The following is a 13881-nucleotide window of genomic DNA, read 5'->3' as shown; positions in this document are numbered from 1 at the left end:
TAACAAGGAGGATTTGGGAACAAATCTCTCACTTGTAAAGTTCTTTTTTGTATCATCAATTAAAAAATAAGAACAAGTGAAGGGAAAAGAAGAATCTGATCTGTGAGATTCATATAGTAACCTCAGCAATGAATAATGTTAAGTTCCCATAATAGATGTGTTTCCTGTGCATTCCTTTAACAATATGTATTTTATGAAACCCCAAACATCTTACCTTCTACTAAGATCTGCAACATGCTCTTGAAGCCAACTCGTACTAGCAGCTTTAAAAAGAAAATACTTAAATTATTAAAATTACCAGAAATAATTACTAGATTACCAGATATACTTGATTCTTAAATTTAAAAAATAAATTTCATGATGACTATGTAACACTACAAAGGGATACATTATACCTAGAATTTTTTTCATTTTTATGCCTTTAGGATACTAAATGAAAAGTAGTTTCAACTACAGTACATAGCTGATCTGATGGAATCAATGAACTTGCATATGTCATCGTTACTATTAATTTGAAGTTTTAAAGGCTTATTATACTGCAAAGCAAAGCTTCCTAACCAGTGTGTTGAGAATGAGTTGCAGGTCCATCAATTACTAACTCTCTTAGCTTTCAGAGAGGCCAGGTATCTGGCTACATGCAGATGCCAGTCAGTGACTGACCCTGGACATGTAGCCTCCAGGTGCAAGCATACTCTTACGTTTACCTCAGGGTGCTACAGAAATTCTCATTTATGTGCACCATGATGTAGAAAAGATTGGCAAGCCATATAAAAAGTGGCCTAGAACAGCAGTTAAAGCAGCCTCTGATGCCAGAATATTTGGCTTCAACCTCAACCCTCCTCTTGACTAGATATATAGCCTGAGGCAAGTGACTTAATCTCTCAGTGCCTCAGTGTAAAGTGGGGAGAATAAAATGATTTATCTTATATGGTTATAGGAAGAATTAAATTGGTTCTGTGTAAAGTATTGAGCACAGTGCCTGGCAGAAAGTGCTTTAATATTATTTTTCACTCAAATTTCAACTCATGTTGTAAATCTTGATATTTCTGCGAACTTTCATTTCCAGCTAATATAAATACAAACTAGATGATTTTTCTGGAAATAAAATTTGGCAATATATATCAAACACTTAAAAAACATACTGTATCTTTAACCCATCTATAATTTTTTCTCTGAGAAGATTAGAAATGCATACAAGAACTCTGATAGAAAAAAGGTGGTTACAGTTAAAAGGAAAAGTTGAATATGTATAACAGACTAATTTTTTAAAATATTCATGACAAAATGTTATCCAAGCATTCAAAAATTATTTTTCAAAAATTATTTAATGACAGGCAATATTCAAGACGTAAAGTTAAGTGAAAAAAGCCAAACATAAAATTTTTAACTGATACAATTCTAAGTATGTAAAAAAAATACACATATGTGCACAGAAAAAAAAAAAAAGGAACAAAACAGAAATGTTAATAGATGTTATCTCTGGCTCATGAGATTACCAGTACTGTTTCCTTCTTGTATTTTTTGCTCTTCAGGGAAACACAGTTTGTAAATCTTTGTAACTTCTTAAAATTTCAAGAATGAGCATAATAGTATTTTAATAAAGTTTTTTCAAAATAATTCTGATGATCATAAATATCATTATTTAATTTTCTAGTTTATGCAGTAATTCTTAAACTCTAATTCATACAAATACAACTCATACTTCATGACACTTAGGAAGTTGTTTAAGCTTGAATGGGTATTTCAGAAAGCTTTCTTCCCCTGGTTATCTTGGTATTCAAGTCAGTGAGACTTAAAAAGACCTTCCCCTATTTTTTCTTCAAAGTGTAGGTGTGTGTACACAGCCCACTTTTGTTTTTACCTCAGTGTAAAGTGAGGTAAAACTCCTCCAGCCATCCAATAGTGTTTAACCTGGTGTGGGGGAGTAGGATTCCAAAACACTGAAATTAGTGAAAAATGTCAATAATTTAGACCACTAAAATGAAAAATTCTATCTGAATTTTTAAAGACTTGAAAGTAAAAGAATGTATCAAAAGGACCAAAATCTGGCTACTTTCAAATATATGCCCACCCATCATTGCCCCGGAGAGTTCCTGGGAACGAAGTTAATTAACAAAATATAATTATTTGCAATGAGCACATCAACTAGTCTATGTACGCTGATGCTTCTAAAATGCATTCTTAGGTAGTTTATACATTTAAAATTTCATTCACGTTATCTGGTAAATGTAATTTTTTATCTCATGTAATTTAATATGTCAGTTCTGCTTGTTTTTAAGGAATATGTTATTTTAAAGCTTAAAAAGTTAGATTATATTTCTTAATTTTCTGCTTCATAATTTTCTGAAGATTTTAGAACTTTGGGGGAGGTAGTCCTCTCTTTTCCTCAGGACACACTTTCTCGTTGATTTATGAATCAATGAAACAAACAAAAGACTTGTTGCTTTGAAAAATTAATTGGATTTTTATTAATGGTAAACAAAAACATACCTTCAGAAACATAAGCAAAAGGTTTATTCCGAATTGAAAGCATTGTGAACAGGTTGAAGGAAAGAGCCACAAAAGTACCAACTAATAATCTTCCCCTAAAAAGAATAACACTCACTGTTATTTTTTTCTTGGTAATATTAATATGTAATTTCAGCATGTAGCGAGACTAGGAGATGAGGGAGCAGAGTGGTCTGCTTCAATATTTATAGTCAGAATTTGAACTTGGTTTCTAGCTCCATGACCCATGTTCTGCATGCAGTTGCTCCATCTTACATGGGATCCCCACCCCTCCAAAAGAGACCCTTAGCATTAACAGTATGTTCTTACAGGTAACTGCTGTTATAAATCTTCAGAAATGCTACAGATATTTGGTTTATAGTCTGCTAGGTAAGTCAAACTGTCCTGAATGCAACTGATCAGAATAGATCCACACAGTTAGCAACTATGTTACAGCTAATAACATTTCCATTCTTCTAGAGATGCTACTAAAAAATTGGGGGGATCCAAATTATAGAAGACAAGACAAGGCTGGGTTAGCATGTTCACCTGGGTTTGGAAATACTGAGGGACCTGACATCACAGTAGAGAGGCCGCGCTGTTCAGTATAAAAACACAGGGACTTGGGAACAGTTAAGGGTGAAAAGAAGGAATCTTGGGATTTGGGGACTTTGCTTGTGAAATATATATTACCACACTCTGAACTCTAGTATGGGCCAAAGTAATCACTATTTCATAATATACCAATTAATCACTGGAATCAAACTTAATAGTATATTATATGGCAAAAGTAGAATCTTACGTGTGTATCTCGGGCTGCTCCAAAAAGCGTTCTGCGCTAAAAGCAAGAAATAATGTTAATGTATTAAATAATTAAGTTAAAAACTTTATTAAATACATAATTAATCTAATAAATTCACAAAACTTTTAAATATGACCTGTTGATTACTAGTAGTGATGAGACAAATAGACCCACAAATTATCCTCAAGGTGCAATGTCCAATCTTTCTCTAACAAACCTGCTTTTGGGTTTATACTAAGCATTAAAACATGTCTGACTGAATCCCTTCCTTTTATTCCCATCTACTTATGACTGGATTTAGTAGTATCAAAGGTAACAAAAGAAGGGTATAAAGAGGGAGAAAAGTCTGAAACATGAAGAAATTCTACTATCAAATCACCAGCATTGCTCATATTTATTTGTATACCCTTTTAAACCAGAATGTCTTTTTTTTTAATTTATTTATTTATTTATTTTTAATTTTTTACTTTACAATTCTGTATTGGTTTTGGCATAGATTGACATGAATCCACCACAGGTGTACATGCGTTCCCAAACATGAGACCCCCTGGATTCTTTCATATTTCCAAAGGTAGCACAGGTAGAATCTGCAGTGACAGAAACATCGTATACAAATGTACCTTTCTTTTAAAATAAAGAGAGCTCCCAACTGTGCCAAGACTGTGGAGGCAAATACAGCCAGGACTTCTAATCTTTCAAATCTGAAATTGGAAAATCAATTAAATTAGCATAATTTTTTCAATTCACAAACTAGCATCTCTAAAACACATTCACTCACTCACTACAAGTGTAACTGCTATAAGCCAAACACTTTTAAAAAGTCTAGTTTCTAGAATGATAATAAACAGTGAATATCTTAGATTTTAGAAAGAGTACCTATTTATACAACATATATTCTCTATGGCTTTTATTCTCTAGAAATGTTCATTATCATAACAACAGCTAACACTTACTTGACCCATTTTATGTTAGACACCAGTCAAAGTACTTAACACATTACCTCATCTAAATCCTTATGAGGGTTATTCTATCCCTCTTTAAAAAAATAAATAAGTAAGAGATAAGGAACTTGAAGCCCAAGAGGAAGAGTAACTGTTTAGAGTCATATAGCTAGCAAGTGTAGGAGTCAGATTTACAAACTCAGACACTCTGGCTCTAGCGTTCATGACTTTAATCACTACTATAAAGAAGAGAGTGAAAAAGTTGGCTCAACATTCAGAAAACTAAGATCATGACGGCATCCGGTCCCATCACTTCATGGCAAATAGATGGGGAAACAGTGGAAACAGTGGCTGACTTTATTTTGGGGGGCTCTAAAATCACTTCAGATGGTGATTGCAGCCATGAAATCAAAAGATGCTTACTCCTTAGAAGGAAAGTTATGACCAACCTAGATAACATATTCAAAAGCAGAGACAATGCTTTGTCAACAAAGGTCCATCTAGTCAAGGCTATGGTTTTTCCAGTGGTCATGTATGGATGTGAGAGTTGGACTATAAAGAAAGCTGAGCGCCGAAGAACTGATGCTTTTGAACTGTGATGCTGAAGACTCTTGAGAGTCCCCTGGACTACAAGGAGATCCAAGCAGTCCATTCTAAAGGAGATCAGTCCTGGGTGTTCATTGGAAGGACTGATGTTGAAGCTGAAACTCCAATACTTTGGCCACCTGATGTGAAGAGCTGACTCATTTGAAAAGACCCTGATGCTGGGAAAGATTGAGGGCAGGAGAAGAAGGGGATGAGAGAGAATGAGATGGTTGGATGGCATCACCGACTCAATGGACATGGGTTTGGGTGGACTCCGGGAGTTGGTAATGGACAGGGAGGCCCGGCGTGCTGCGGTTCATGGGGTTGCAAAGAGTCGGACACGACTGAGTGACTGAACTGAACTGATACTGCCTGTCGTATCTACATATAATTGCAGTTAATTGAATACGTCTTATTATCCCTAAACTATCAGCTGGAGGTCTTGTTTATCTTGGTTTCTACCACTATACAGAGTTTAATGGCATTCAATACTGTAGTACGTACATACACTAAAATTTCTCAAGGAAATAATTACGTTCAGAAAAGATAAATAATTAAGGATGTTCATCACATTACTTTTTTCTCCTCAAATCAGCTGGTTTAATTCCAGGAGGTACAAAATTCAGGAAGTAATAAAAATAATTAAGGACATACATCACATTGCTATTGGTAATGGAAAAATGTTGGAATCAACAAAAGACCATTATGTATTATTAAAAATATAACAAATGTATTTACTGACATGAAAGGAAGTAAATGAAGAAAAGTGGGTTATAGGAGGGTATGAAAAAAACAGTATGTAAACGCAGCAACATTATCTGTAGATATTGATAAGTTGATACTAAAGTGCATAAGGAAATGCAAAAGGTGAAGGAAAGCAAAGGTCTAAAGAACAAAGTAGGAAGATTTCCACTACAGTGTTCCTCTACAAGATTTCAAACTAGTACAGAACTGATGCAATGACAGACAAATACACCTTGAAGAGAAAGGAGAATCCAGAAACAGACCAACACATACACAGTTACTTGATTAATGAAAAAGTAGCACATAAAAGCAATAAAAAAGAAGAAACTTGATTCAATTACTGTTTCATCAAATTGAATAGCTTTATAGAAACCAATGTGCCTTGACCTCTACTTCAAACCATATACAAAAACCAAATTCTACTTTGATTGTTAAAAGGTCAAATTGTAAAACTTCCAATGACAGGGCAGAGTATCTTATGATCTTGGGCCAAGATTTCTTGACAAGTACACAGAAAGTACTAACCGTAAAGGAAAAGACTGATAAACTGAATTTATCATTGAAATTAAAAACTTTCCATGCATCAGAAGATAGCTTTAAGAGAATGAAAGAACTCCTATGGATCAATAAGAAAAAATAAGCAACCCAATATAAAAATGGATAAAACACTTTTAACAAGCATTTCAGAAAAGAGGTAATCTGAAAGGCTAATAAACGTTAAGAAAAAGTGTTCAGATACTCATACAGAAAATAGCTTAACCCTACAGTGAGAAAGCACTGTACTTCCTAGAATGGCTTCTAAAAAAAAGGCAAAGCCAACAGCTGGTAAGGACATGAAGCAACTAGAGCTCAGATATGCTGCCAGTGGAAATGTATACTGCCAGCAGAAATGCAAAACCACTCTGGAAAACTGCTTGGTATTATCCTATCTTCTAATGACAAATATATGCAAGTCCTACATCAATAATTTCCCTCAAAGACATATGCCCAACATAAATGAGCACACATGTATACCAAAAGAAAAGTACAAAATGACCATATGTAGTTTTATTCATAATAACAAAAAGCTAAAAATTATCTAAATTTCTTTCAATAGTTTGAACATATAAACGTATGTTGGCATATTGGAATATTAGAGCAAAGAACAAGAATGAATTACTGCTATATGATGATACATATTACAATCCCATTTATATGATTTCAAAACTGGCAACAATAATCTGCAATGACAGCAATCAGAATACTGGTTACTTTTGTCGGCGTTGACTCTGACTCAACCTTAAGTCATTAATGGAGGCTTTGGGGGAACTTATAATGGTTTATATAATGATCCAGATAGTAGTTATACCAGTAAATTTATCTGTTAAAATTCATCAAACTGTACAAGGATATAAGAAAAGAATAAGGTAACAGTCCATGCTACCAAGAAATCGATATTTTAAAGGGGGAGACAAAAAAGTAACTGATAAGTTCTATACAGAGAATTACAGTAGTCTGATGTGTAATGTTGGTCGCTCAGTCGTGTCCAACTGTTTGCAACCCCATGGACTGGGTTGCAGCCTGCCAGGCTCCTCTGTCCATGGAATTCTCCAGGCAGGAAGACTGGAAGTGGGTTGCCATTCCCTTTGTTAGGGGGATCTTCCCAACCTATGGACTGAACCTGGGTGTCCCGCACTGCAGGCAGAATCTCTACTGTCTGAGCCACCAGGGAAGCCCAGTCTGATGTGACAAGAAACTGACTGGGTGATCTATTTTAGAATTCATTTTAGATTGGGCCCAGTCACTTAATGATACTAGCACTTGGTAATATTAAGACTGGAATAACAAAACTGGGCTTATCTTGAAAGAATCAGGTGAAGAGCATCTCAAGGAGAGAGAAGAGTCTGTATAAAGATCCTAAAGCAAGAATAAGTTATATTCAAATTATAGACACAAAGACAGAGTGCATGACAGTGGTAACTCGAAAAGCAGTAGGCTGGGTCTAAGTCATACAAAGCCTTTATAAACAAGGGAAAGGAGTCAGGATTTTATTCTCAGTGTGATAGGAAACAACTGGATGGTTTTAAGGAGTAGAATGATAGCATGACTTAGGCTTAAAACAAACACTGGTTGCTACACAGAGAATGGACTACAAGCGAAAGTAAAAGCGAAGTATGCAGACTAGTTAGGATTAGGATGCAGGATGTTGATGAAGGCAAGAAATGAAGGTAGCTTGGTTAGGATGGTAGTACTGGAGATAGAAATGGGGGTGGAGGCAGATTCTGGATGTGTTTGTAAGTTATCCTGAAATAACCTCCTGATGGATAAATGTGGGTGATGAGAGAATAATTGAGGATTTTGCCTGAGCAACTAAATGGCTGTGTATTTACTAAGATGGGAAAAACTACAGAGGAACAGATTTTGGGGAAAGAAAACAAAACAGGAAATTTAGCTTGAATTTAAGACATCAATCAGGTATCCATGTGAAGCTGGCATGAAGGGAACACTGACATGAGATAAATCTCAGTGCTGCAGAACTGAATTTTGGAATTATCAGATACAGATGATACTTCAAGCCATGCGACTGACTGTAATTATATTTAATTGCTCTCTCATTTTCTATTCTCTAAGCAATGAGACCAAAATGGGAGCTGTCATGTCTTTATTAAACCTTGTATCCTGGCCACAGGAGGTGAACTAAAAAGACTAACATCTATACCAAGATGGAAAAACCAACAGCTCCTTCTCATGATGTTCAGAACTAGAGCTGGGGAAGGTCCTTTCCTCTCTAGAAGGAAGGTGAGAAGGTTCCAAATTTTGCTATAAGTTATCATTCCAGCAGAGTGGAGAAAAATGGTCTGAGAAACCGAACCTGACATGCAGAGAAAAGCAGGCCACTGAAGTAAGAGAAAGACAATGTCCTGAGTGTCCCTGTGCCAGCTTACCTCAGTCTTCCCACACTTTGAAAAAGTACATTATCATTTTCCCGCCAAATTAGTTTGAGTTGGATTTCTGTCACCACCAAAAGCCCGATTCAAGAGTTGAGATTTCCATATACAGATATCTATTCTCTACAAATGGTTATCATAGTAACAGTCCAACTCTATCAAATTTCAGTGACACATATTTTCATTTTGCATAAAATTTCATGTTCACTCTGTCCTATTATTTAAGTAAATAAAACCTGATTTTGTTCAAAAGAATATAATCCTGATGAATGGTATGGAAAAGAAAGGTTAGTTTGGTTCAAGAGTTTCTCCACCAAGGTTAAATTTTTCTTTCTAGTTCTTTCCTTGAATCTGAAAGGAATTCATTTCTTTTCCTAATATAATAAAAAAAATCCAGGACTTCCCGTGGTTCACTGGGTAAGACTCCACACCCCCAATGCAGGTGCCCTGAGTTGTGGGAAACTAGATCCCACATACTGCAACTAAGACTTGGCACAGCTAAATAAATGAATAAATTAAAAAAAAAAAACCCTCTGATATAAAAGATTATTTTCCAGCTTTCAGCAATTTCTAAACTATAGACACAGAAATCTCAAAATCTTTGTCAGTGTGTTGCTGTCATCAATCCAGTCTTATGATAAAAATACACCTCTACCACTGCATTAATGTTAAAATGTATCCCACTTACTTTAACATCTAGAAGATACATACACGAAAATCCTTTGTACTTTCTCTAACTGAAATAAGAAATCACCAAAGTATCAAAGACCTTAAAATGAACATTTTATGTTAAGATTTGCTTTGTAAAACAGCAAAGAACCTAATGTGAACATTTTACTTTAATATGATTTAAATTTAATCATCTATGTTTCCTATCTAGAATCCTCTTAGAAGATGCTTTTTAAAATCTACTTTTACTATTTATCACTATCACACTAAACAGGCAATACTTATTTTCTAGAAATACTCAAGCTAGCTCTTTAGTAGTTCAACTACTAATTTTAATAGCAATAAGTTAGCAGAAAATAAAGTTAATTGAACTTACCCAAATGAATAGGCAGGGCTAGGTTTCCTCATCATCACCCAGTAACTTATTAAACAAGTGATCAAACTAAGTAAAAAGGCAGATAAATTCAGCATTAGAACAAGAGCTAGAGGACATACAGAAAGAAATTTAGCTTTCAGAATACCTAAGTTGCTAAAAGTTAACAGTGTTCACAGGCTAATAACAAATTATTCCAATAATTTATAATCTAATCACAATAAACACCCTAACATGTGAGTTTTAACATCGGGAGAAACAGAAGAAGTTATCATAATACCACTAAGACAGTTAAACAGAATACTTTAAACTCATATTTTCTCTACTCAGTAAGTTATCCACCCTAAATGGTTTCCATAACTGAGCCTGCAAAAAATAACACAGTAATAATCAGAATATTAACTTGATTTAGGCATAAACATTTCAACTTTGATAAACTTTATTTAATCTATGTTAAAAGTTAAACTAAATATTAATAACACCTTGACAATATTCTAGGTGAGGTAAAGTTATGGTTGCTTTCCAAGTATAGCGGAGATTCACTCTAAAACAATTTACTACAGTGTGAAATTTAGTAACAACTATTTGTTTTAGATCCATCAAGAAGATTTAGTTACGTGACTGATGAAAAGACATCCTTATAACACACCTATAGCACAGATATTGGAGACATCGTTGTCCAAGCACTTTGCAATCTTTATTGGAAACATGGGGCTTCCCTGGTGGCTCAGACGGTAAAGAATCTGCCTACAATGCGGGAGACCTGGGTTTTATCTCTGGGTTGGGAAGATCCTCTGGAGGAGGGCATGGTAACCCACTCCAGTATTCTTGCCTGGAGAATCCCCATGGACAGAGGAGCCTGGCGGGCTACAGGCCATGGGGTCTCAAACAGTTGGACACCACTGAGTGACTAAGCACACACACACTGGAAATAAGAAAGGTCCCCAAAAGCAGGAGCCGAAGGTTGTCTCTTGATCTCACAATCACATACATGCTTTGCAGTTATTAATGCCCATCATTTCTTTTCCCATCTACACAGTTCCAGTGGGAACTGGTATGCTCTTACATGTTCCTGCTCCCTAGCAGGAACCTACAGCTGACTCATCTATAGGTAGGCAACTGACCTAATGTCTGGGTATTTTTCTGTTGCTATGTAAATGGGATATCTTTTTCCAGCATATCTTCTAATTGTTTTTATTCGTATACATGATCCATGCTGATAATTTTACTTATTTCACAGATTACTTTCCTTTAATTAAAGAAAATTTCATACATTCAGTGCAATAAATTCTTCTATTTTTATTGTTTTATTCAAAATAGGACATTTATACAGAAATGTGCATAAAGCACATAGATACATTTTAACAAATAGAAAAAAAACACCACTCATGTAATCACAAATTAAGGTCAGGAGTAAAACAACGGGGAAGTCTTCTTTCTTTTTTTCAAATGAAGTATAGTTGATTGAAAAATTCTATATAAGCTTCAAAACATTAAGGAGAGTTTTTAAAACTTACCTAAAAAGATCAAAAATGGTCAGGTAAGTATAGGCAGTTAAAGCTGCAAAACAACAGAAAGACTCATTAAAATGTTACTGAATCCATGGTTAGTAAATACAACAAATAATGGCACATAAAAATATAAGAGGATTTTAAAAACACAAAAAAGATATTAAGAGGTTTTACTTTTTAAGGAAAACTCAATAAACCTCAAAATCTCATTTGTACACTACATAAATTGAAGAACTAATCCATCACACTAAAAATTCCTCACAGAAAGATCCATGCACCCAATGTTCACAGCAGCACTATTTACAGTAGCCAAGATATGGAAGCAACCCACGTGTCCATCAACAGACACACATGTCGGAAGGAATATTACTCATCCATAAAAAAGAATGAATTCTGCCATTTGCAGCAACATGGATAAACCCTAGAGTATACTCTGGTTGGGGAAATAAATCAGAGAAAGACAAATACTATATGGTATCACTTATATATGAAATTTAAAAAATAAAACAAACAAATGTATTAATATATAGCTTCCTCACCAAGGGAAGTCCCTATAGTAATTCTGAGTGGAGTATAATCTATAAAAATACTGACTCACTATGCTGTACACCTGAAACTAATAATATAAATCAACTATATCTCAATTAAAAAATAAAAAGAAACCTCCGATTTTCAAATAGATTTAAATTTTTGGAAAAAGCTCATTTTAAATAACGCCTAGCAATTGAACCAAATTTTATAGTTTACAAGGTACTTTTGAGGGACTTCCCTGGCAGTCTAGTGGTTAAGACTCTGCACTGCCACTGCAGGGAGCAGGGGATCAATCCCTGGTTGGGGAATTAATATCCCACAGGCCAAGTGACACGGCCAAAACAGAATATAACAAGGTACTTTTGGAATAGATTCCCTCATTTAAATCTTCCAAGTTATATTTCAGAATAATATATTCCATGTTAAGGAAGACATACCTTTATTTAAAGTGAGAACAATAAAAGTGAAATTAATAATTAAATATAAAAATAAGAACAGTGACATACCTATACTGTTAGTGGAACTGCACCACATTAGCAGGAAGCCAGTACATGTTAGGTTTATGGCACCAAACAGCAGTAGCTTCCAGGACTGTGAAAAGGAAAATCATTCTTATTTGTACAACACCGATAAACTTCTGTGGGTCCACTCAAGTTTTGTGATTCATACTCTTAATATTCAAAGGAATAAGCACAACCTGTTTTAAAAAACTGAACGGTTACAGTTTCTAAAACTTCCCCCAAAATTCATCAACCAAGTTATTATAATATATAAACCTAAAAAAATTCGAGAAGGGGAATTATTCAAGAGAAAATAAATTCTGATATATAAATTCTCAAATAGTTGAGAAAATATGATGACATTTGAATATAATTTTGACTCTATAAACATGTATATGGAGACAATGATAAAACAAATGGGGCAAAATATAAAGCAACTGATGAATCTGAATAAAGGGTATAAGGGAATTCCTTATACCAATCTTAAAACTTTTCTGTAAGCTTGCAATTACATCAAAATAAAGTTACCCTGCCCATCCACCCACCAAAAACAGAACAATGCTTGGTTATTTACCAAATAAGTCATAAGAAACAGGACTGCTAAAAAAAGGAGATTACACAGTTCAGAAGTTCACAGAAAAGGGAGGATTTGAGATACACCTTGAAACAGCTAGGATCTAGTCAGAGGAAGGAAGAATAGCATTCTAAAAATAAAGGAAGATGAGATCAAGTGAAGTGTTTTTTACTTTGTTTTACTCCAATCCCTACATAGGGAGACCAACACTTGTTTCAAAGTATAGATGAAAGTGGAAAGGTTGTTATTTGGAAATGTTAAGTTTAAATATAATTGCTAAGGTCAATTAAGGTATGGGAAAGGTATGGGATAGGATGGTTTTAGAATACAGATGAAAGCTGTAGGTCTAGAAAGGAAGAACACCACCAGATGTGAGAAGGATAAGAAGGTAACTCAAGAGACAGAAATCATAAGGCAGAAAGAAGTGACAGTGATGGAGCACAGAGGTAACAGGCTGTAAATCTAAGGGAGAAACAAGGCCATTTCCTACAACTAAGGCATATGGTAAAGTAGAACTGGAAACTTAAATACAGAAAAAATCTTCAGAATAGCTATCATGGTGAATATGTTACTGAATCATCAAAAAGAAGAACAACAATTACCAGCATGAATTTATGGGAGACACCATTCTCGAACTTCCTCCTCAAGGAGGAGCAAAACCAGAAGAGCAGGTGACATGGGGATGTTAGAAAGTTGAGAACTGATATGACAGGCTAACAGGACGAGGGACTGTAGGCCTAATGAGGACATGAGAGGACATGGGGCCTAGTCAGGACAGGGATTCAGTAACAGTCAGAAGAGGCAGATAAAGCATGTAATACATGCCGTTCTAATGCCGAATCAAGCTATTAATCAAAATTTGAGTATCTATTTTGAAACAGATACTATTTGAGGCACTGGAGATACAGCAGTGAATGAAACATGGACCTTATAATCCAGGCAGGGTGACAGACAAGAAGCAAATGTATAAAGTCAGGTGGTGATAAGTGTTAGGAAGAAAAAATAAAGCATAATTAAGAAAACAGTAATGGAAGATATTAAAGAGCTGCTAATCTACATAGGGTGGTCAGAAAAGAACTCTCTGATAAGGTGACATGTGACCGGAAATCTGAAAGAGGCGAAGATGCTAAGCATCCAGACTTCTCGGAGAGAAAACGGGAACCACAGTGCACATACTCTGAGATAAAAGAGGGGCTGAGGACAGCCAGACAGGAGAGGCGAGAGGAGGTCTGGGGCT

At 35.1% G+C, this 13881-nt stretch overlaps 1 protein-coding gene across 3 annotated transcripts in view; it reads right to left on the bottom strand.

Moving 5' to 3' along the window:
• The window catches only part of SLC30A6 (solute carrier family 30 member 6), a 47875-nt gene that overhangs the window by 26288 nt on the left and 7706 nt on the right, over nt 1-13881 (bottom strand). The window contains exons 3-10 of one of the 3 annotated variants that reach the window (XM_040224586.1): nt 12077-12161; nt 11046-11088; nt 9532-9597; nt 3910-3990; nt 3290-3325; nt 2491-2585; nt 1862-1911; nt 215-263 (exon numbers count right to left, since the gene is read on the bottom strand). Coding sequence is in view for 2 of the 3 variants with exons in the window: in XM_040224584.1 (XP_040080518.1) it covers nt 215-263; nt 2491-2585; nt 3290-3325; nt 3910-3990; nt 9532-9597; nt 11046-11088; nt 12077-12161 (455 nt within the window). In the remaining variant the exon portion in view is untranslated. The remainder of the gene's footprint in view (nt 1-214; nt 264-1861; nt 1912-2490; nt 2586-3289; nt 3326-3909; nt 3991-9531; nt 9598-11045; nt 11089-12076; nt 12162-13881) is intronic. The other 2 variants (XM_040224584.1, XM_040224585.1) reach the window with 2 other exon arrangements.

Source organism: Oryx dammah, unplaced genomic scaffold, assembly GCF_014754425.2.
Source record: "Oryx dammah isolate SB20612 unplaced genomic scaffold, SCBI_Odam_1.1 HiC_scaffold_25, whole genome shotgun sequence".
Lineage (NCBI taxonomy): Eukaryota > Metazoa > Chordata > Mammalia > Artiodactyla > Bovidae > Oryx > Oryx dammah.
This window is presented reverse-complemented; position numbering and strand designations above follow the sequence as displayed.